Source organism: Heptranchias perlo, chromosome 2 (genome assembly GCF_035084215.1).
Source record: "Heptranchias perlo isolate sHepPer1 chromosome 2, sHepPer1.hap1, whole genome shotgun sequence".
NCBI classification, from domain to species: Eukaryota; Metazoa; Chordata; class Chondrichthyes; order Hexanchiformes; family Hexanchidae; genus Heptranchias; species Heptranchias perlo.
Window position 1 is genome coordinate 8119042 of NC_090326.1, and position 24723 is coordinate 8143764.

The 24723-nt window shown below is 47.5% G+C and overlaps 1 protein-coding gene across 1 annotated transcript in view; it reads right to left on the reverse strand.

Annotated features, from left to right (window-relative positions):
- The window catches only part of fyco1a (FYVE and coiled-coil domain autophagy adaptor 1a), a 314197-nt gene that overhangs the window by 21379 nt on the left and 268095 nt on the right, over positions 1-24723 (reverse strand). Inside the window, exons 14-15 of the mRNA XM_067995711.1 lie at positions 19972-20085; positions 17176-17386 (exon numbers count right to left, since the gene is read on the reverse strand). Of these exons, the coding sequence (XP_067851812.1) occupies positions 17176-17386; positions 19972-20085 (325 nt within the window). The remainder of the gene's footprint in view (positions 1-17175; positions 17387-19971; positions 20086-24723) is intronic.

Genomic DNA, 24723 nt, shown 5'->3' on the forward strand with positions numbered 1-24723 from the left:
GAGGGCAGTGTGAGATAATCTGGGAATTAACAATACAGGGAGAGGGCAATGTGAGATAGTCTGGGAATTAACAATACAGGGAGAGGGCAGTGTGAGATAATCTGGGAATTAACAATACAGGGAGAGGGCAGTGTGAGATAGTCTGGGAATTAACAATACAGGGAGAGGGCAGTGTGAGATAGTCTGGGAATTAACAATACAGGAAGAGGGCAGTGTGAGATAGCCTGGGAATTAACAATACAGGGAGAGGGCAGTGTGAGATAATCTGGGAATTAACAATACAGGAAGAGGGCAGTGTGAGATAGTCTGGGAATTAACAATACAGGGAAAGGGCAGTGTGAGATAGTCTGGGAATTAACAATACAGGGAGAGGGCAGTGTGAGATAGTCTGTGGGAATTAACAATACAGGGAAAGGGCAGTGTGAGATAGTCTGGGAATTAACAATACAGGAAGAGGGCAGTGTGAGATAGTCTGGGAATTAACAATACAGGGAGAGGGCAGTGTGAGATAGTCTGTGGGAATTAACAATACAGGGAAAGGGCAGTGTGAGATAATCTTGGAATTAACAATACAGGGAGAGGGCAGTGTGAGATAATCTGGGAATTAACAATACAGGGAGAGGGCAGTGTGAGATAGTCTGGGAATTAACAATACAGGGAGAGGGCAGTGTGAGATAGTCTGGGAATTAACAATACAGGGAGAGGGCAGTGTGAGATAGTCTGGGAATTAACAATACAGGGAGAGGGCAGTGTGAGATAGTCTGGGAATTAACAATACAGGGAGAGGGCAGTGTGAGATAGTCTGGGAATTAACAATACAGGGAGAGGGCAGTGTGAGATAATCTGGGAATTAACAATACAGGGCGAGGGCAGTGTGAGATAGTCTGTGGGAATTAACAATACCCAATCCTTATAAAGTGAAGGGCAAGGCTGGTAGAAGTAGGGAACCTTGGATGACTCGGGAGATTGAGGCCCTAGTCAAAAAGAAGAAGGAGGCATATGACATGCATAGGCAGCTGGGATCAAGTGGATCCCTTGAAGAGTATAGAGATTGCCGGAGTAGAGTTAAGAGAGAAATCAGGAGGGCAAAAAGGGGACATGAGATTGCTTTGGCAGATAAGGCAAAGGAGAATCCAAAGAGCTTCTACAAATACATAAAGGGCAAAAGAGTAACTAGGGAGAGAGTAGGGCCTCTTAAGGATCAACAAGGTCATCTATGTGCGGAACCACAAGAGATGGGTGAGATCCTGAATGAATATTTCACATCAGTATTTACGGTTGAGAAAGGCATGGATGTTAGGGAACTTGGGGAAATAAATAGTGATGTCTTGAGGAGTGTACATATTACAGAGAGGGAGGTGCTGGAAGTCTTAACACGCATCAAAGTAGATAAATCTCCGGGACCTGATGAAATGTATCCTCGGACGTTATGGGAAGTTAGGGAGGAAATTGCGGGTCCCCTAGCAGAGATATTTGAATCATCCACCGCTACAGGTGAGGTGCCTGAAGATTGGAGGGTAGCAAATGTTGTGCCTTTGTTTAAGAAGGGCGGCAGGGAAAAGCCTGGGAACTACAGACCGGTGAGCCTGACATCGGTAGTGGGTAAGTTGTTAGAGGGTATTCTGAGGGACAGGATCAACAGGCATTTGGAGAAGCAGGGACTAATTAGGAACAGTCAGCATGGTTTTGTGAGAGCAAAATCATGTCTCACGAATTTGATTGAGTTTTTTGAAGGGGTAACCAAGAAGATAGATGAGGGCTGTGCAGTAGACGTGGTCTACATGGACTTCAGCAAAGCCTTTGACAAGGTACCGCATGGTAGGTTGTTACATAAGGTTAAATCTCATGGGATCCAAGGTGAGGTAGCCAATTGGATACAAAATTGGCTTGACGACAGAAGACAGAGGGTGGTTGTAGAGGGTTGTTTTTCAAACTGGATGCCTGTGTCCAGCGGTGTGCCTCAGGGATCGGTGCTGGGTCCGCTGTTATTTGTTATTTATATTAATGATTTGGATGAGAATTTAGGAGGCATGGTTAGTAAGTTTGCAGATGACACCAAGATTGGTGGCATTGTGGACAGTGAAGAAGGTTATCTAGGATTGCAACAGGATCTTGATAAATTGGGCCAGTGGGCCGATGAATGGCAGATGGAGTTTAATTTAGATAAATGTGAGGTGATGCATTTTGGTAGATCGAATCGGGCCGTTAATGGTAGGGCGTTGGGGAGAGTTATAGAACAAAGAGATCTAGGAGTACAGGTTCATAGCTCCTTGAAAGTGGAGTCACAGGTGGATAGGGTGGTGAAGAAGGCATTCGGCATGCTTGGTTTCATTGGTCAGAACATTGAATGCAGGAGTTGGGATGTCTTGTTGAAGTTGTACAGGGCATTGGTGAGGCCACACTTGGAGTACTGTGTACAGTTCTGGTCACCCTATTATAGAAAGGATATTATTAAACTAGAAAGAGTGCAGAAAAGATTTACTAGGATGCTACCGGGACTTGATGGTTTGACTTATAGGGAGAGGTTAGATAGACTGAGACTTTTTGCCCTGGAGAGTAGGAGGTTAAGGGGTGATCTTATAGAAGTCTATAAAATAATTAGGGGCATAGATAAGGTAGATAGTCAAAATCTTTTCCCAAAGGTAGGGGAGTCTATAACGAGGGGACATAGATTTAAGGTGAGAGGGGAGAGATACAAAAGGGTCCAGAGGGGCAATTTTTTCACTCAAAGGGTGGTGAGTGTCTGGAACGAGCTGCCAGAGGCAGTAGTAGAGGCGGGTACAATTTTGTCTTTTAAAAAGCATTTGGACAGTTACATGGGTAAGATGGGTATAGAGGGATATGGGCCAAGTGCAGGCAACTGGGACTAGCTTAGTGGTATAAACTGGGCGACATGGACATGTTGGGCCGAAGGGCCTGTTTCCATGTTGTAACTTCTATGATTCTATGAATACAGGGAGAGAGCAGTGTGAGATAGTCTGGGAATTAACAATACAGGGAGAGGGCAGTGTGAGATAGTCTGTGGGAATTAACAATACAGGGAGAGGGCAGTGTGAGATAGTCTGGGAATTAACAATACAGGGAGAGGGCAGTGTGAGATAGTCTGGGAATTAACAATAAAGGGAGAGGGCAGTGTGAGATAGTCTGTGGGAATTAACAATACAGGGAGAGGGCAGTGTGAGATAGTCTGGGAATTAACAATACAGGGAGAGGGCAGTGTGAGATAGTCTGGGAATTAACAATACAGGGAGAGGGCAGTGTGAGATAGTCTGGGAATTAACAAGACAGTGAGATAGTTGTGGGTGAACGGTATTATAAATATTGGCCTAGAAATTCCTAAGCCTGAATGGGAAGGCTCGATATTCACTCGATATTGGACTCAGGCCTCGTATCATCGAGCCAGCGAAGTGGAGGGGTGTCGATCGGGGCGGGTGGATGTCGATCGGGGGGGAGGGGTGTCGATCGGGGGGGAGGGGTGTCGATCGGGGGGGAGGGGTGTCGATCGGGGGGGAGGGGTGTCGATCGGGGGGAGGGGTGGCGATCGGAGGGAGGGGTGTCCATTAGTGGGGAGGGGTGTCGATCGGAGGGAGGGGTGGTGATTGAGGGGAGGGGTGGCGATCGGAGGGAGGGGTGTCCATCAGGGGGATGAGGTATGGCAATTGGAGGGAGGGGTGTCGATCAGGGGGAGGGGTGTCGATCGGGGGGGAGAGGTGTCGATCGGGGCGGAGGGGTGTCGATCGGGGGGGAGGGGTGGCGATCGAAGGGAGGGGTGGCGATCGGGGGGAGGGGTGGCGATCGGGGGGGGGGAGGGGTGGCGATCGAAGGGAGGGGTGGCGATAGGAGGGAGGGGTGTCCATCAGGGGAATGAGGGATGGCGATCGGAGGGAGGGATGGCGATCGGGGGGGGGAGGGGTGGCGATCGGGGGGAGGGGTGGCGATCGGGGGGAGACAAAATCTCTGCCCACCCTATATAAGGCCAATAACACCAAGGAGACTTCCTACACCAGGAATTCTCACTTCACCAGCTCAGAAAGGACCTGGTACATCACTAGAGGCCAGTACGCCAAAAAAGATGAGGCTTTTTTTAAAATTCGTTTATGGGATGTGGGCGTCGCTGTCAAGGTCAGCATTTATTGCCCATCCCTAATTGCCCTCGAGAAGGTGGTGGTGAGCCGCCTTCTTGAACCGCTGCAGTCCGTGTGGTGACGGTTCTCCCACAGTGCTGTTAGGAAGGGAGTTCCAGGATTTTGACCCACCGACGATGAAGGAACGGCGATATATTTCCAAGTCGGGATGGTGTGTGACTTGGAGGGGAACGTGCAGGTGGTGTTGTTCCCATGTACCTGCTGCTCTTGTCCTTCTCGGTGGTAGAGGTCGCGGGTTTGGGAGGTGCTGTCGAAGAAGCCTTGGCAAGTTGCTGCAGTGCATCCTGTGGATGGTACACACTGCAGCCACTGTGTGCCGGTGGTGAAGGGACTGAATGTTTAGGGTGGTGGATGGGGTGCCAATCAAGCGGGCTGCTTTGTCCTGGATGGTGTCGAGCTTCTTGAGTGTTGTTGGAGCTGCACTCATCCAGGCAAGTGGAGAGTATTCCATCACATTCCTGACTTGTGCCTTGTAGATGGTGGAAAGGCTTTGGGGAGTCGGGAGTCAGGAGGTGAGTGACTCGCCGCAGAATACCCAGCCTCTGACCTGCTCTTGTAGCCACAGTATTTATGTGGCTGGTCCAGTTAAGTTTCTGGTCAATGGTGATCCCCAGGATGTTGATGGTGGGGGATTCAGTGATGGTAATGCCGTTGAATGTCAATGGGAGGTGGTTAGACTCTCTCTTGTTGGAGATGGTCATTGCCTGGCACTTGTCTGGTGCGAATGTTACTTGCCACTTATAAGCCCAAGCCTGGATGTTGTCCAGGTCTTGCTGCATGCGGGCTCAGACTGCTTCATTATTTGAGGGGTTGCGAATGGAACTGAACACTGTGCAATCATCAGCGAACATCCCCATTTCTGACTTTATGATGGAGGGAAGGTCATTGATGAAGCAGCTGAAGATGGTTGGGCCTAGGACACTGCCCTGAGGAACTCCTGCAGCAATGTCCTGGGGCTGAGATGATTGGCCTCCAACAACCACTACCACCTTCCTTTGTGCTAGGTATGACTCCAGCCACTGGAGAGTTTTCCCCCTGATTCCCATTGACTTCAATTTTGTTGGGGCTCCTTGGTGCCACACTCGGTCAAATGCTGCCTTGATGTCAAGGGCAGTTACTCTCTCCTCAGCTCTGGAATTCAGCACTTTTGTCCATGTTTGGACTAAGGCTGTAATGAGGTCTGGAGCCGAGTGGTCTTGGCGGAATCCAAACTGAGCATCGGTGAGCAGGTTATTGGTGAGTAAGTGCTGCTTGATAGCACTGTCGACGACACCTTCCATCACTTTGCTGATGATTGAGAGTAGACTGATGGGGCGGTAATTGGCCGGATTGGATTTGTCCTGCTTTTTGTGGACTGAACATACCTGGGCAATTTTCCACATTGTCGGTTAGATGCCAGTGTTGTAGCTGTACTGGAACAGTTTGGCTAGAGGTGCGGCTAGTTCTGGAGCACAAGTCTTCAGCACTACAGCCGGGATGTCGTCAGGGCCCGTAGCCTTTGCTGTATCCAGTGCACTCAGCCGTTTCTTGATATCACGTGGAGTGAATCGAATTGGCTGAAGACTGGCTTCTGTGATGGTGGGGATATCGGGAGGAGGCCGAGATGGATCATCCACTCGGCACTTCTGGCTGAAGATGGTTGCAAACGCTTCAGCCTTGTCTTTTGCACTCACTGTGCTGGACTCCGCCATCATTGAGGATGGGGATGTTCACGGAGCCTCCTCCTCCCATTAGTTGTTTAATTGTCCTCCACCATTCACGACTGGATGTGGCAGGACTGCAGAGCTTTGATCTGATCCGTTGGTTGTGGAATCGCCTAGCTCTGTCTATAGCATGTTTTAACCTCCAGACGAGTGTAAGTGGGTCCTCCGGGGGTTGGAGGGATTGGGCCCTCCATGTGGTGGTAGTTGCTTTGGGCAGGCGGACCCTGGAGCGGTACAGGTATCTGCTGGTCTGCAAACGAGGTGCCCTCTGGTGATCCTGCAAACTCTGATGTATCTGCTGGCATCCCGGCTTCTGAATTTTGGGGCCATTAATCATTTAAATAAAAGCCTTTAATTAAAGGTTCAATTTTGATTTGAAAAAGCAGAAGTTCTATTAATGTCAGAAATATGAATTTGTTTCAAGGTTCTGTTTGGTTTCTTTACTTGGCCAATGGTGTTTTTGAATTCTTTGTATTTTTGAGGTTAGAGATCAGAGTATGCTGTGTCTGCTGAGATTGCTTACCACTGACTGATATTAGGCACGAACGGAAGTGGTTTAACTTGTGGATGGATGCAATGTAAACAGAATGGCATTTATTAAGTGCATCAACCTTGTGCGTCATATTTCTAGCGATAAAACCGTTACTGCTTGCAGAATATGCATTTCTATTATTGCATTTTTCTTCATCTTACTGAATCACTTCAATTTCAAAATAGCATCTCTTTGTAAACATATCATAAAACTGCTATCAAGCGAAAACAAGACCAACCAGTTACAAAAAAACCTGGTGCTTTGTAAGGTGTCTACTCTCTCTGAAACCTTACGGTAGTTTGTGATACCAAAAAGTCTAAAAACTGACTACTTAAAAAAAAATAAGTCTATTAATAGTTACAATATGCTAAAAGATCTAATGCCTAGTTCTGTTCAGAAGTTGGGCTTGATCATGATGGTGAAGTTGGGCTTGCTCATGATGGTGAAGTTGGGCTTGCTCATGATGGTGAAGTTGGGCTTGCTCATGATGGTGAAGTTGGGCTTGCTCATGATGGTGAAGTTGGGCTTGCTCATGATGGTGAAGTTGGGCTTGCTCATGATGGTGAAGCTGGGCTTGCTCATGATGGTGAAGTTGGGCTTGATCATGATGGTGAAGTTGGGCTTGCTCATGATGGTGAAGTTGGGCTTGATCATGATGGTGAAGTTGGGCTTGATCATGATGGTGAAGTTGGGCTTGATCATGATGGTGAAGTTGGGCTTGATCATGATGGTGAAGTTGGGCTTGCTCATGATGGTGAAGTTGTCCCTTTGGGAAGATCAAAGCCATTGTTTTTGGCAGTTGCAAGCTCGGCCTGCTATCTGACTCTGAGCTGAGCTTCCAACCCTATATCCACTCCATCACCAAGACCGCCTACATCTACCTCCGTAATATCACCCGTCTTATCCCCTGCCTCAGCTCATCTGTTGCTGAAACCCTCAACCGTGCCTTTGTTACCTCCAGACTCGACTATTCCAATGCTCTCCTGGCCGGCCTCTGATCTTCCGCCCTCCACAAACTTGAGCTCATCGAAAACTCTGCTGCCCGTTCACCCATCACCTCTGTGCTTACTGGTCTACATTGGCTCCCAGTCTGGCAATACCTGGATTTTAAAATTATCATCCTTGTTTTCAAATTCCTCCATGGCCTCGCCTCTCCCCATCTCTGTAACCTCCACCAGCCCAACAACCCTGCGAGATCTCTGTGCTCTTTCAATTCTGGCCTTTTGCGCATCCCTGATTTTAATCGCTCCACCATTGGCGGTCTAGGCCCTGAGATTTAGGGAGGGAATTCCTCCCTAAACCTCTCCCCCTCTCTCTCCTCCTTTAAGATGCTCTTTAAAACCTACCTCTGTGACCAAGCATTTGGTCACCTGTCCTAATATCTCCTTCTTTGCCTCGGTGTCAATTTTTGTCTGATTACGTTCCTGTGAAGCGCCTTGGGACATTTTACTACATTAAAGCTGCTAAAGGTGCTATATAGTGCTATAAGTTGTTGTTGTGTGTCACGAAAAGAAAAAAGGGTTTTGTTTCAACAGCGTTAAAGATCTGGCAAGTGTTAGTCTTATTGCCTCATGCTGTACAGTAGTTTCAAATGCTCCTTGCATTTCTGGTAACCATATTCAAACAATGGGGGAGGGGAACTGGGAAATAAATGTTTTTTTTCCCCAAAATTTGTTCCTTGCCCATTTTTACATAAATCTTTCCATTTACAAATTGAATAAAACTTAAGGAATGAGAGGGCTGCAATTATGTGGACAAGTGGAAGTTGTGCTTTTTCTCAACCTTGTATTTGAATAGATGGGTCCTGCCAGCAAGTACACCAGATGCAATTCTATACTTCAAGAATTTAGAAAAAATGAGATACAATAAGAAGAGGAACATGAGTTATCTAGTGTTTTTCCCTGCTGACTTAGCTTCTGTTTGGGACCATAATCAAAGTATGAAAGACTGTCAGGTTCAGTTAACATGCTAACACAATTAGAATCATAGAATCATTGCACAAAAGGAGGCCATTTGGCCCATCTTGCCAGTAAAAGAGCTATCCAATTAGTCCCACTCCCTTGCTCTTTCCCCATGGCCCTGCAAATTTTTCCCCTTCAATATTTATCCAATTCCCTTCTAAAAGTTATTATTGAATCTGCCTCAACCACCCTTTCAGGCAGCACAGTTAAGATTGAAACAACTCGCTGCATAAAAAAAATTTCTCCTCATGTCACCTCTGGCTCTTTTGCCGATCACCTTAAATCTGTGTCCTCTGGTTACCGACCCTTCTGCCACTGGAAACAGTTTCTCCTTATTTACTCTATCAAAACCATTCATGATTTTGAACACCTCTATCAAATCTCCTCTTAACCTTCTCTGCTCTAAGGAAAGGAATCCCAGCTTTTCCATGTAACTGAAGTCCCTGGTACCATTCTAGTAAATCTCTTCTGCACCCTCTCTAAGACCTTGACATCCTTCCTAAAGTGTGGTGCCCAGAAGTGGACACAATACTCGATCTGATTTATAGAGTATAACTTCCTTGCTTCTGAATACTGTGCCTCTGTTTATAAAGCCCAGGATCCCAAATGCTTTCTTATCAGCCTTCTCAACTTGTCCTGCCACCTTCAAAGATTTGTGTACATGTGCTCCCAGGTCTCTTTGTTCCTGCACCCCCTTTAAAATTGTACCATTTAGTTTATATTGCCTCTCCTCATTGTTCCTACCAAAATGCATCACTTCATACTTCTCTGTGTTAAATTTCATCTGCCATGTGTCTGCCCATTTCACCAGTCTGTGTTCTCCTGAAGTCTGTTACTATCCTCCTCACTGTTTACTACGTTTCTGAGTTTCGTGTCATCTGCAAACTTTGAAATTATGTCCTGTATGAGAACATCAGAGATAGGAGCAAGAGTAGGCCATACAGCCCCTAGAGCCTGCTCCGTCATTCAATAAGATCATGGCTGATCTTCGACCTCAACTCCATTTTCCCGTCCGATCTCCATATCCCTTGATTCCCTTTATACCCAAGTCCAGGATATTAATATCAAAAACAGCAGAGGTCCTATTACCGACCCCAGGGGGACAACACTGTGTACTTCCCTCCAGACTGAAAAACAACTGTTCACCACTACCCTCTGCTTTCTATCTCTTAGACAATTTTGTATCCACACAGCCACTGCCCCTTTAATCCCAGGGGATTCAATTTTTCTAACAAGTCTATTATGTGGGACTTTATCAAACACTTTGTGAAAGTCCATTGACACAACATCAACCGTACTACCCTCATCAGCCCTTTCTGTTACTTCATCAAAGAACTCATTCAAGTTAGTCAAACATGATTTGCCTTTGACAAAATCCATGCTGGCTGTCATTTATTAACCCATATGTTTCCAAGTGACAATTAATTTTGTCTCGGATTCTTGGGCGCTTCAATCAGTGTGCAACGCTGATTTAAAGTGATTGACACCATTTTGGGATTTAACGCTCAACTCAACGCAGAGTCTAAACCCCGACCATCTTAGAGTGTCTGGAGGACCCCCCACCAGCGCTATTTAAAGGGACCATGCAGGATTTACAGGTTAGTGGCTGGATTATTGCTTCTGGCTGCCAAGACATTTGTAACTGTTTTTTGGAGGTCTGCTAGACTTCAATACTTGGACGCGGGGACATAGTCTAACATTTAGAGCCAGGACGTGCAGGACTGAAGTTAGGAAATGCTTCTACACGCAAAGGGTGGGAGACGTTTGGAACCCTCTTCCACAGACGGCAGTTGATTCTAGCTCACTTGTGAAAGTTAAATCTGAGATTGATAGATTTCTGTGAACCAAGGGTATTAAGGGATATGGGGCTAAGGTGGGTATATGGAGTTAGGTCACAGGTCCACCATGATCTCATTGAATGGTGGAACAGGCTCGAGGGGGTAAATGCCACTGCCACTTGCTACCTCTTGATATGCGCCACCTTCTCCTGCAAGAAAGCGGGACGTGTGTCTGGGTCATGGTTGAACAGCTGCCTATGTGTGAGGCCTGTGAGTTGTGGGTGGGCGGCTTGAAATAGTAGGAATGTGTAAGGGCGAGAGGAAGCATCTGATTGGAAGAGTTGAGTACTGATGGAAAGAGTTTGTTGGTATGTGGGTGATGGGGGTGTAGTGTGTGGAGCAGTTGGTGGGAGACACCACTTGACAGTTGACCTCACTCACCTTGGCCACTCATGTCAAAGCATTGAACTTCTTCCTGCACTGCATCCATGTTCATGATGCAGAAAGCATTGACTTCATCCCCTGCTGCCTCCCACTGCCTTTTGGATATATGTCTGGAGGGCCTCTTGCACCCCCCCTCCCCCGCGGATATAGGATGTCCCTCCTTCTGTCCACCACTTGCACCAAGGTCTCGAGTACATCAGCGGAGAACCTTGGTGCATGCACTCTCACAGGCCTGGTACCAACTCAGATCGGCAGATTGGTGAGGTCTGGCGTGCAGATTGGAGGATGTGGGATTTAGTAGTGTGCAACCTTTATTCAATGTTTTAACAAATCCCCAGGACCAGATGGTTTCCATCCCAGGGTTTTAAAGGAAGTAGGTGAGCACATTGCAGATGCCCTAACTATAATCTTTTGAAGTTCTCTAGATTCAGGAACTGTCCCTCTAGATTGGAAAATTGCACATGTCACTCCGCTTTTTAAGAAAGGAGAGAGAGGGAAACCGGGGAATTATAGACCAGTTAGCCTAACATCTGTTGTGGGGAAAATGCTGGAGTCCATAATTAAGGATAGGGTGACTGAACACCTCGAGAATTTTCAGTTAATCATGGATTTGTGAAAGGTAGGTCGTGCCTGAAAAACCTGATTGAATTTTTTGAAGAGGTGACTAAAGTAGTGGACAGGGGAATGTCAATGGATGTTATTTATATGGACTTCCAGAAGGCATTTGATAAGGTCCCGCATAAGAGACTGTTAGCTAAGATAGAAGCCCATGGAATCGAGGGAAAAGTACGGAATTGGTTAGGAAGTTGGCTGAGCGAAAGGCGACAGAGAGTAGGGATAATGGGTAGGTACTCACATTGGCAGGATGTGACTAGTGGAGTCCCGCAGGGATCTGTCTTGGGGCCTCAATTATTCACAATATTTATTAACGTCTTAGATGAAGGCATAGAAAGTCTCATATTTAAGTTTGCCGATGACACAAAGATTGGTGGCATTGTAAGCAGTGTAGACAAAAACATAAAATTACAAAGCGATATTGATAGATTAGGTGAATGGGCAAAACTGTGGCAAATGAAATTCAATGTAGACAAATGTGAGGTCATCCACTTTGGATCAAAAAAGGATAGAACATGGTACTTTCTAAATGGTAAAAAGTTAAAAACAGTGGATGTCCAAAGGGACTTAGGGGTTCAGGTACATAGGTCATTGAAGTGTCATGAACAGGTGCAGAAAATAATCAAGAAGGCCAATGGAATGCTGGCCTTTATATCTGGAGGACTGGAGTACAAGGGGGCAGAAGTTATGCTGCAGCTATTCAAAACCCTGGTTAGACCGCACCTGGAGTACTGTGAGCAGTTCTGGGCACCGCACCTTCAGAAGGACATATTGGCCTTGGAGGGAGTGCAGCGTAGGTTTACTAGAATGATACCCGGACTTCAAGGGTTAAGTTACGAGGTGAGATTACACAAATTGGGGTTGTATTCTCTAGAGTTTCGAAGGTTAAGGGGTGATCTGATCGAAGTTTATAAGATATTAAGGGGAACAGATAGGGTGGATAGAGAGAAACTATTTACGCTGGTTGGGGATTCTAGGAGTAGGGGGCACAGTCTAAAAATTAGAGCCAGACCTTTCAGGAGCGAGATTAAAAAACATTTCTACACACAAAGGGTGGTAGAAGTTTGGAACTCTCTTCCGCAAACGGCAATTGATACTAGCTCAATTGCTAAATTTAAATCTGAGATAGATAGCTTTTTGGCAACCAAAGGCAGGTATATGGAGTTAGATCACAGATCAGCCATGATCTTATCAAATGGCGGAGCAGGCACGAGGGGCTGAATGGCCTACTCCTGTTCCTATAACTCATCAGTGTGTAAACATAGGGATGGGACCTGCATCTATGTTTTACGTGTGCGATGTCTGATCTCCGTTCAGACTCCACGCAGACAGTAGACTGTTATTTTCAACAAATAACAGGTACCAGCTACCTTTAAAAGATTTCTAAGAAACATCCTCCCTTTAAGAGATTGAGCTCCCTCTGGTGGTGGAAAGTGTGAATTGCATTGATTCCACCTGCAAGGCCCGGAATGGAACTCTGATTGCAGGTAAATCCTGGGGTGGGCTGAAACTTGTGTCCTGCCTGCGCAGGGGTCATTGGGCGGGGGTAATAGCACATCACGCTACCTACACCCAAGAACGGCCCTTATCCAATATTTCCCCCCCATTGTCTCGAAATGTTTCCCCATCGCCGACGTTAGCCTGTAGTTACCTGGTTTATCCCACAATCATTTTTTGAACCGGAGCGTAACATTTGCAATCCTCCAGTTCTCTGGGCAGAGCCTCCGCTATCTCCACCTTTACTTCCCTCAGCAGCTAGGATGTATTCCAGCTGGACTTGGTGACTTTTCCACTTTGAGCGCTGCTCATTAATTAATAGAATTTAATCACAAAACTTCACTCAGGGCTTGATTTTCCTTCCAATGGCAGGTTAGCAGCAGAGCGGCAATACCACCTGCTGACGTGAATTTGCCACTAATCTGCTGCAATTTCCTCCCGAGGCCTGCATTTGCCATATACTGCAGGTTTGGGGGGTAATCCCAGTCTTGTTGGGAGGGAGGGAAATTCAGTTCTGGTGCAGCCTTTAAAAAGCTGCAGCCTGATAAAAGGGAGCATCACTTTTGTATGAGAATGTCTGAAATAACAGAGTGTCAAGTAGCTGGAAGGGCCTCCAGATTCTCGGTCACATCCATGGAGGTTCTTTCTGGCAGGAGTAGGGGCTAGAGAGTAAGAGGGTGGTGCAGGTTGTGTGGTGGGAGGGGGCAGAGGCAGTCATCGCTCCCTACACTACCTCCACAATCTGTCACACTGTGCTGGAAGAGGTTCAGTGATCCCTCAAGGGTAGCGAAAGTGAGTCAAGGCACTGGTGCCAATCCACATCTTTTACCTTTCATACTGCCTTCACTCACTTCCTCACCTATTATACTCTTTCTCAGCACCTGGGTGTCATGAAAACTCACTAATGCAAAGGGAAACTTCTCAAAACACTTGAGGCACCACCATAACTAATAATCTCTCTGTCAACTCACATTGTCTGCCACAACGGCGACTGGTGGTCTTCAAGAAGAGAACAGAGAAGGGACTGGGGAGGGGCGGCAGAGAAAGCAGTCCTGGGACTGGGAAGTGATTAACGGAGGGTCGTGGGAGGGGGGGGGGGGGTGAAAGCAGCTCCTGCACTAGACGGGGGAGGTGGAGAGAGCAGCCCAAAGAGCCCCAGCAGAAAACACTCCTCTCTCCATTTCCTCCTCCCACTCATTTCTTCTCCCCATCTCGGCCTTGTTTTCTTCCCCTCCTCTCAGTCCTCTTCCATTGGCATGCTCCCCTCCTCTGCCCTGCCCCCTTCCCTCTCCCTGGGCCCATTCTTTTCCTCTCCATCTCCCCGTCCGCCTTCTTTCTCCCCTGCCCTTCGCCCTCCCATCCCCTCCACTAACCCAGTTTGCTCCTCTCTCTGTCTCTTCCTCTCCTTCCCATTTCCCTATTCTTCCTCCCCTCCTTTCCTGCTTCCTCCTCTCCCTATGCCTTCATCTCCCCACCTCCCTCCTCCTTTCCCCTGCCTCCCCTCTCCTCCAAACTCCCTTGCCCCATCCTCCCCTCACCCAGATCCCTTGCCTCATCTCATACAGTCCGCTTGCTATTCCTCCCCTCCCCTTCCTTCCCTGTTCCTCGCTCCTCTCTCTTTCCCCCATTTCTCCTGTTCCTACCTCCCTCCCTCCCCCACCCCTCCCTTCCCCATTACTCCCGTCTTTCTTCCCTAGCTGCTCCCTTCTCTTGCTCCCGCTTCTCCCATCCCCTTTCTCATCCGTTCCTCTCTCCCTTTCTTTTCTTGCTCATCCCCTACCCCTCCTTCCCTCCGCCCTAACCCCAGGCCAAGATTACCGTACTGTTGTTACTGGTTTCAGCAGTGCAGCCAATTCTTCTGCCCTCCAGCTCCACTCTTCTGACTCACTCCACTGTCCACCGGTCCTCTTCTCTGGTCTCTCACCACAGCGCTCCAGTCCTCCCTTGGCCCTGGTTCAATGCTCTCCTGCCCTTTAGCCCCACTTACAGTAATGACTACACCTGGTCTTGACTCCCCATGTGCAATGCCATGGAAACTCAACAAGTAATATATTTTCTGTCTACGCACATTCCCTGTCAATGTTTCCATTATAAATTCCTTTGTTCACATTTATAAGCAAACTGCCGATGTAAACATGTCATTTTATAATGATAGCCTCTCCCCAGTGAAGGTGCTGCAGTGCCACCACCACCTGGATCGTGTAATTACAACTTGACAAGTTTATATCGGCACTTTCCATCACAAATGTGTAATATAAAAGGCAAATATGAATAAGGACAGAATGAATGACTTTAAAACGGGGATTGAATTAGGTCTTTGTGCCCTGGTCCAATTATCCCCGTCCTCTAACCCCACTTGGTGGCTGTACACACCTGATCTCCATTTCCTACATGCAATGCCACTGGAGATTGACTAATATTGGCCTGGAAATTTGATCGCACCCTCGACAGGCACCTGTTAATGTTGTCCCAGACAGGATGTAATACTTGTGCTGTCTGCTAATTATCACGAGTCAGGCTGCAGCCAGCGTTACTCACTGGCCGCACGCCTGATTGTGGGGGCCAGATATCAGACGCCTCTGATGTCACTTAAAGGCAGCCAGCACCTCTTAAAGGGGAGGGGCACCTGAGCTGCAGACACGAAGGAAACATTTGGAAGGAGAGATATGGTTGCAACAAGCACTGAGAGGCCAGCAAGGTTTTCCGAAGCTGCCTTGGAGGCCCGGTACAGGCAGTGGACAGGAGGAGGACGAAGATCCTCTTCCCCCCCCACAGAGGGCAGAAAGCCCTCCAGGCAACAACTCCGTCACCAGTTGGAAGACGTTGCTTCACTCCACTTTCCTACAATCACTGCACCAGACTTCACTCCATCTCCTTCTCCTTATACTTGTACATTCACCACTACTGCAACCTTCACTTCCCCAGACCTCACATCTTACACACTGCATACCAACTATTCCATAACCGTGAAAGGCACATTCTCTAACCGCCTCACAAGATTCGCACTAACACACTACCTTCTTTCTTGCAGGAGGAGGTCGCCCACAACTTGAGGCAGGAGGCTGTGCCAGTGGAGGAGGCCAAGCTTGCCATCTTGGCTTTGGGGCCACTGTTGACAGGGGTTTCCAGAGCGTCACCTCTGTTCTCACACAGGGCCACAGGAGAGCTGAGGCAGTCTCAGGAGAGTGGGCTTGGCTCTATGGGAGAGGCACCTGCTGTCCTCTCTCAGGATGACAGCATGCCTGCTCTCCTGTCACCCACTCTACCTGTGCCCTTATCAGTGCCACACAGCCAGCTGGGCCAGACTGCCCCGGCCCCAGGCCGAGATGTCACAGTCTGAAGCTGGGCCCTCGAGGCCCAGAGCTGTTAAGGTCACCCATCACGGCCATCTGAAGTTTCCTCATCTCAAGCTGTAGACACTGGGGATACACAATGTAGGAGTACTAGGTAAACAAATACGCAAGGCAGGCACTAAGGGCTTGCATAAGGGTGATTAAAAGGGGATGGGAGGGGTGGTTCAGGTGAAGCGTTCTTTGATGAGCTGCTCTGTGAGAGCTCTGGTAACTAGAGACAATGGTGGTCGAGGCATCTCCTGCTCTTCCTCCTCCTCCTGCTGCACCTCTTGTTTCCCAGGTGGTTACATCGAGTCCACAGCACAGAAACAGGCCATTCAGCCCAACTGGTCTATGTTGGCGTTTATGCTCCACACGAGCCTCCTCCCTCCCTATTTCATCTCACCCTATCAGGATTCCCTTCTATTTCTTTCCCACTCGTGTGTTTAACTAGCTTCCCCTTAAATGAATCTATGTCATTCGCCTCAACTACTCCTTGTGGTAACGAGTTCCACATTCTCACCACTCTCTGGGTAAAGACGTTTCCCCTGAATTCCCTATTAGATTTATTGGCGTCTCTCTTATATTTATGACCGCTAGTTTTGGTCTCCCCCACTAGTGGAAACATCTTCTCTACGTCCACCCTGTCAAACTCTTTCATAATCTTAAAGACCTTTATCAGGTCACCTTTCTTTTTGAGGTATGACACCTTTGAGGGGTGTGATGCTATGGACAGGCTAGGCACAAGCACTTGGAATTTCTGTGGGTGTTTTCCGACCTCCTGCCATAACTTTAGCGATACAAGTACCGTCATCAATGGCCATTTCTCCGGGCTTTTCACCGATCTTCCACTGAAGTTACCCGGGGTATGGGAAGAACTCCACCAGCATTCCGTGTTGTAAACTTCTATGATTCTATGATTCTACCCCGAGACTTTTAATTAGATAAAGTAAATATCCCATACAAAATGAGAAAAAAACATATTTATAAGTTTTGAGCATAATTATATTATAAATTAGAAACATGAAACTATAATTTTGTGCTGTTCACATTGTGATTATTTTGACTTTAAATCTGCATTTGAATGTAATCTTAGAAACATCTGTCAGATTTGGCACAGAGTAACAGTATAACCAACAATCCTATATGACAATGTAACTCCCCTTACCTTGCACTGTTCGTATGATGTTTCTTCAGACTCTTGATAAACAACACTGAATGATATGCTCTTCGGATCAGAGGAAAAGACCCAGCTAATGGTCAAGCCACATTCTTCAACAGCAATAGGGATGAGACTGTAGCAACTGGACTTAATAAAAAGCTCTCTATTGCTGGCTCCAAACTGTCTAATCTCATCCACCGAGAGGGGGATTCTGAGCCTAAAATGAAAAAACAAAGAAATTTGTACTCCCGGTACAATTTAAGGGTTTTACACTAACATTTTCACTCCCGGTATAATATAATGGCCTTACATTGAAGTGTGTGCTCGCTGCCCAGCTTAACAGTTTCATAGTGAAACCTGTGCTCCCAGAACAACGTACAACATTGAAACCTGCCAGCTTTTATTAAATTACTTCTGCAAAAACAAACTATGAAATGCATTAAACCGTAACTGCTGCAGAAACAAACCACAATTTTATTACATATACAAGATTTAAATAATATTAAATACATCATATATAAAAATATCTATTGTGTTTTAAAAATGGCAAGTGGTTTCAACATGCCATTGGAATTGCAGCTGTGATTGGTGCTGTCAGTGTAATGTAATTTTTCCTAAGGTTTTGTGACAGGGGAAATCCATTAACTAAACTAAAGCAGAAATCCAAAAAGTCCGAGTGAGCACCTGAAAAATAGAAGCCTGTTACCACAAAGAGAGGAACAGAAGTTGTGAACAATAGAAGTATAAATGGGAAAACCTTAAAAGTCAATGTCACCACATTCATGGAAAGCGTGGCTGAAGAATCAATGGTAACCCAAACCCAACGGCAAAAGGGAAGGCCAGGGAGCAGGAGCAATTCAAAAGTGGACACTTAGGGAATGAAATGCCTCGGCTCGGAACTGCAGCTCAGAAAGGGCAGCAGTCGGGAAACTATCAGGACAGCTGTAAAACCAGAAAAGTACGATAGAAAATGAAACAGAGTGTGAAAACCGAGGAGTAGACGCTGAATGGAATTCCAATACAGAAGCCGGACACAAACCGAGAAGGTCCATCTTTCCACTCCATCACTGACCGCAATTTCACACTCCTTTCCCTTTGCCACTTCTACCTCCTCTCCCTCTTCCACTTCCTCCTTTCCCCCTTTCCTCCCTCCCTCCTCGCCTCTCCTCTCCCCTCCCCTCATGACAGAAAATGGCACAGAAGGTGCCTGAAAGGTTGATGATGACACTGCTGATGCTGAAGACCGAACCGTGAAAAACAGGAAGCAAGTGCATTGCAAAGGTTGCCAGACAGCTGAGGCACAAATCTTCACAGGTAAGTAGATAATTATTATTTGGAGGTATTTTCCCATCAAAGATCTACCTGCTTTCACCAACCTCTCTGTGGTCTAATTAAAATCCTTGCTCCTCACAGATAGCCATCAGATCCTAACCCTAAACTTCAACATCAATGCACTGCCTGCGCCCTATTGTCATACAAGAGACCCTAACACCAAACAATCCTTACATCCAGTGAATTATTGCTATTTGGAAAAACATTACTTGGTTTTGTCACCGCTTATGACCACGCAAGCTTCCTTTTCAATGGAAGAGAAAATTGGTCAGATTGTCGAACTGGGAGCCGTTTCGCTACTGCCTGTTTTTGCTACTGCCTGTTGTGCTACTGCCCGTTTCGCTACTGCCTGTTTTGTGCTTTCGCCCAAGACCAATTTCAGCCCCAATAAGTCGCACACCATCGGTCAACCACATCAGGCTTCACTTCCACATCTGTATCCTCTGGCCTCCTTATGCTCTGTGTCTCACCGCGTGTCAATTCCTCATCTACACTTTCTGGACCCCCACCTTGAGTAGATGTGGTGGAATTTCCGCGAGGATTCCTCCATCTCCTGTCGCAACTTTGGCGGAGGATCAGCAGAAATCCCAACTGCTTATGTCGTTTCTCCAGGGTTTATGCCGATCTCCCGCCAAATTTATGGTGGGTGATGAGGAGAACCCCTATGGAAATTCTAGGTGGGAGTCTCTAGGCTGCTCAGCGAATGTCGGGGTATGAATGTGAGTGTCCTGCCGTGCAGCCTCCAGAGGGAAAAACAGTGCTATTAAGTTTGGTCTGCCTGAACACCATTCCATCCTTGTGGATCTCTTATGAGGAAAGTGGTAGCTGGTGAAGAGATTGAAGAATACATAGAAACATTACACAAGAACAGGTTCTCACAAACCCACTGAAGACACAGAGACCCCGGTGTTTACGGGGAGGTGGGGAGGGTGGGGAGATGGCCGGAAACGGCTGAAGAACCGGGTGAGCTGGGGACATGGAGCTCCAGCCAAATTTTATGGCAGGAACTCATTATCATTATTTCTTCTGTTTCCCGCCAGGCAACCAGCCAAATTGACCCCGGCAATCAGGAGGGAGGAAGGTCGGCGATCGGGCATTGGCAGGGTGGGAGGGTTAGAGAGAGGCCATCTTGAGAGGTGGAAAAATTGGAGCTTATGGTGGTGGGGGGGGGGGGAGGGGAAGAGGCCATTGTGGGAGGGGGAAGGTCGGTGATCGGGGCTTGGGGGGGAGAGAGGCCATCGTGGGAGGTGGAAAGATCGGTGATTGGGACTCAAGGGGAGGGTGGGGGGTCCAGGCAATTGAGAGTTGGCTAAATACCTGGAGAAAAATTTGATAGAGGGATATGAAAGGTATCATAGCATATGACATTTCTTACAGACTGGGACTGGCCAGATGGACTGCAATGATCTTTTCCAGTCCTGTACATTCCTATGTTCCAATCTAGCTGCGAATCATTTGAATGCTACTCACGTAATTTCTCCACAGTTCAACAAATTAATCTCTGCGTCTTGCATCGGTTGTGTGGATCCATCTTCAGGTGCAATTCTTGGTCCATCAGTTGATGCAGTGTCACACGTGGGGCTTCTGAAAGAGAAAATATGGGTCATTGGATGTGCAATATCTTTAGTCATGCGAACATAAATCAACATTATTTACAGGGCTGGCAAGTCCACGGAAAGGTCTTACTTCAATGTCTATCTACTGAGTATCTGAATCAGAAAGAAACGCCCCACAATATGCTGAAGATAAATGACAAGAAAAATACTAAAGCTGCTAGTAAACAATAAAATGCAACAGATTGTCTCTACTGGTTGGTGAATCAGTGACAAGTGGGTATAGACTCAGGATTATCACTAAAAGAACAAGGGATAAAGTTAGTATTTTTTCATACAGATGATTTTTAGAACATGGAATGTTTTACTAAATGTAGTTATTGAGGCACATACTGTAGAACAATTTAAAAAGGAAGTGGTGAGTATTAGAAAAGCAAGAATTTGTAAAGGATACAGGGAAAGAGCAGGGAAATGGAAGAGCACAGAGAGCCTCTTGGGCTGTCAGACCTGCCCAGTACCCCTCCACGGTTCGGGATTACGGGAGATCGAGCCAGTTGAAGAGCTAGCATGAGTGTGAATGGCTGAAAGGCCAATTCTGTGCTGTGAACTCTTTGATTGTCAACTTTGTTTTGTTGAGCAGTAGGAGCTTTATACAGCTTTATACAATGTACCTGTTACATTCTATGATTAAATTTGAGCTTTTCACCCTAGAGAGGAGGATCACAGGTGCTCCATGACATCATATAAATACCTACAGTGACTTTATCTCCAAGCTACAGGAGCAGCAGGGTAGGCAGACTCAGTGGGGAAGATTTTGATCACTTCACCACACTATTTACATTCCAAAACGGGATGGTACTGGGTGGCAAATCGATCCCTACCATTTAGCCCCGGTTTTTGGACTGCTCAATTCTCCTGAGGGGGGATTTTGTAGTTGCAGAGAGCTCCTGTCCGAAGCAGGCCACAGCTTCACTGGGTTATGTGAATGGGGGTAGGAGGCGACTCCTCATTTTTCGCCTCTTGAAGGCCCCCCTGCCTTCAGGTCTACCTGAGACCTTCTTTCCACCAGGTCTCCATGAATGTGCTGGGCGCCAAGTCCTCACGGAGACCTGGTGGAAAGAAGGTCTTAGGTAGACCTGAAGGCAGGGGGGCCTTCAAGAGGCCAGTCTATTTTACAGCTAAATAATTTACAAGGGCCTTCTTGTAATTCTTCTTTGAGTTTTTTTTTTCCCCTATTGGCACTTAGACTCCCGTAAGCCTTTTATGCCAGTTGCCATTATTTTATTTTTGGCTACAGCTCCCTTTATCGGTACCAAAAGATACTGGGATGAAGAGGAGGAACCGCGGAGGGGTACTGGGCAGGTCTGACAGCCCAAGAGGCTCTCTGTGCTCTTCCACCAGCAGCAGCTGCACCCCCCACATCTGCAGAGAGAAGTAACACTCGCTGCTGCATCATGGATTGTGTTGGTGGAGACTGTGCCAGCAGACCCTTGGTGTCTGAGATGTGAACGCCTGACCAAGGTTTGTCAGACGCATCCTAACACCTACAATGTATGTCATGCTTTACAGGGTGATGATCGAAAGGAAGACACGTGTCAGGGTGATCAGGGTCAGGGTCGCAGCTGCCACGATGCCATCAACCATTTGTTCAGGCCCTGGCACACGCACCTGGGAATGGACGTGGGATCCTGTGTTCTCAGGGTCCGGAGGTCAGTAGAGAGGCAGAGGTTAAGCTGTGCCATCTGTTGCGAGGACTCCCCGTGGCTACCATGCAGAAAAGGGTACAGGCACAGGGATTGCAATCGTCAGCTATGGCTGGAAACCTGGCTGCAGCTTTGAAGCGACAACGTTCCTCCTTGCAAGCATCTCATGCAGCATCACATCGACTTCAGCAGCCAGGAAAAGAGGGGGGGGGGGGGGGGCAGCAACTGAGCTGTACCATCCCTGGTCTGCAGACTCACGCCTGCACCTAAACGTCCCTGTCCTTGCAACATGGCCTGCTACTTCTTCATCCCTTGACCATCAAATTTTACTAAAGGCTGGTGATGGGTTGAAATGCTTTTTAAGGCTTTCTAGAAGCTCTTTGAATTCCATCACCCCACCCCCAAACCCTTTAATTATCCCATCCCTTTCAATTTGACTTACATGCAACTTTCCTCTCCTACCAATGATTTCATCTCTAGATCACTGTTCCCTCTAAGCCGCGTGCGTGCATGGCCACGCAGCAGTCGGTTGTGGGCCATGGCACTTAAACATTCCGTTCGCGCACCAAACCAGTGCTCTCAGCCCCTCTCCCACACTGACCAGTGCCCGGAACCCAGGCCCTTCTCCAGCTCGGCCTCCCCGGTCCCCAGTGCTCCAGCTCCAGGTGAGCTGCTCTGCCTCTGGTGCTGGGGAGCGTCTGGAGGTCCGAGTGTCCGATCCCGCGGCTCCGGCCCAGGGAGGCGGTGGATTCAAGGCCTCATTCTTTTCTTCCTGAGCCAGCCCCTCAACTTCAGCCAGCAGCGAAATGTTGGAGAGTGGTAACTGATTGCCCTGGGAAGCAGTGGGAAGCGAGCTCAGGCTGGAGGGCCAAGGGAGCAGCGTGTTCTGCACCAAACGCAATGCTTGAGGGGTGGAACCTGAGTCGGTGAGTCAGGTGAGTTCGTGTGAGCCCCTGTTGAACAGTTTGGGCGCTAAATTTGGCCGTGTAGCGCCCGTTGTTTCAGCACTACACGGCCTCTCCGACATCCAAGATGGCGTCTTGGATGCGCACGCACGTTTCCAGCGTGACGTGCACCAGATGCCATCTTGGTATAGGAGTTAGCGCAGGCGCAGATAACGAACGCTGGAATCATGTGAAGTAGGGAGAAAATGGCTTCAATCAGTGTGCAACGCTGATTTAAAGTGATAGACACCATTTTGGGGCTTAACGCTCAACTCAACGCACAGTCATAACCCCGACCATCTGAACGTGTCTTAGAGTGTCTGGAGGACCCCCCCACCGGCGCTATTTAAAGGGACCATGCAGGATTTACAGGTTAGTAGCTGGATTATTGCTTCTGGCTGCTGAGACATTTGTAACTGTTTTTGGAGGTCTCCGAGACTTCAATACTAAGACACGGGGACATAGCCTAACATTTAGAGCCAGGACGTGCAGGACTGAAGTTAGGAAATACTTCTACACGCAAACGGTGGGAGACGTTTGGAACACTCTTCTACAGACGGCAGTTGATGCTAGCTCACTTGTGAATGTTAAATCTGAGATTGATAGATTTCTGTGAACCAAGGGTATTAAGGGATATGGGGCTAAGGTGGGTATATGGAGTTAGGTCACAGGTCCACCATGATCTCAATGAATGGTGGAACAGGCTCAAGAGGCTAAATGCCACTGCCACTTGTTGCCTCTAGATATGCGCCACCTTCTCCTTCAAGAAAGCGGGATGTGTGTCTGGGTGATGTGCCTGTCATGGTTGAATAGCTGCCAGTGTGTGTGGCCTGCGAGTTGTGGGTGGGTGGCTTGGAACAGTGGTAATGTGTGAGGGTGAGAGGAAACATCTGATTGGAAGAGTTGAGTACTGATGGAAAGAGTTTGTTGGTATGTGGGTGATGGGGGTGTAGTGTGTGGTGCAGTTGGTAGGAGACGTCACTTGACAGTTGACCTCACTCACCTTGACCACTCATGTCAAAGCATTGAACTTCTTCCTGCACTGCATCCATGTTCATGATGCTGTGAGCCTGGCATTGACTTCATCCCCCACTGCCTGCCGCTGCCTTTTGGATATATGTCTGGAGGGCCTCTTGCACCCCCCCACCCCCGCAGATATAGGATGTCCCTCCTTCTGTCCATCTCTTGCACCAAGGTCTCTAGTGCATCATCAGAGAACCTTGGTGCATGCACTCTCACAGGCCTGGTACCAACTCAGATCGGCAGGTTGGTGAGATCTGGTGTGCAGATTGGAGGGTGTGGGATTTAGTAGTGCGCAACCTTTATTCAATGTTTTAACATGACTCATCTGTGTGTAAACATAGGGATGGGACCTGCATCTGTGTTTTACGTGTGCAATGTCTGATCTCTGTTCAGACTCCGTGCAGACAGTGGACTGTTATTTTCAGCAAATAACAGGTACCGGCTACCTTTAAGAGGTTTCTAAGAAACAGCTTCCCTTTAAGAGATTGAGCTCCCTCTGGTGGTGGAAAGTGCGAATTGCATTGATTCCACCTGCAAGGCCTGGAATGGAATCCTGATTGCAGGTAAGTGTTCCCTTGGATCCAAACTTGCGTCCTGCCCGCGCAGGGTCGGGCGTGGGTGGTAACACATCGTGCTAACACCGCCCAAAACGGACCCTTATCACATTTTTCCCCCTTTATCTTTTAAAAGCTAAATCGAGATTTCTTTTGTCAAGAAAACAGTTTAACATTTGTCAGTATTTTGTTTTCCTGGAGTTCCTATTATGAGTTTCAGACACTTTAGTGCCAAGTGGACCAGGTGTTTAAAGGTCATTCATTTCTTTCTTTCCATGTGCTGTTAGTTAAAGGTTCAGAGATTGATTTCTCCTCATTATACATCGATTTGTGATACTTAGAGGGTTCAATGTCTCACCTTTTCTGCGTCTTTAGTAGTTAAAGTAACACCCTTCCTGTTAATCTTGAGTCACATTCTGTACTGGGGGAAATGGCTGTCTATTTT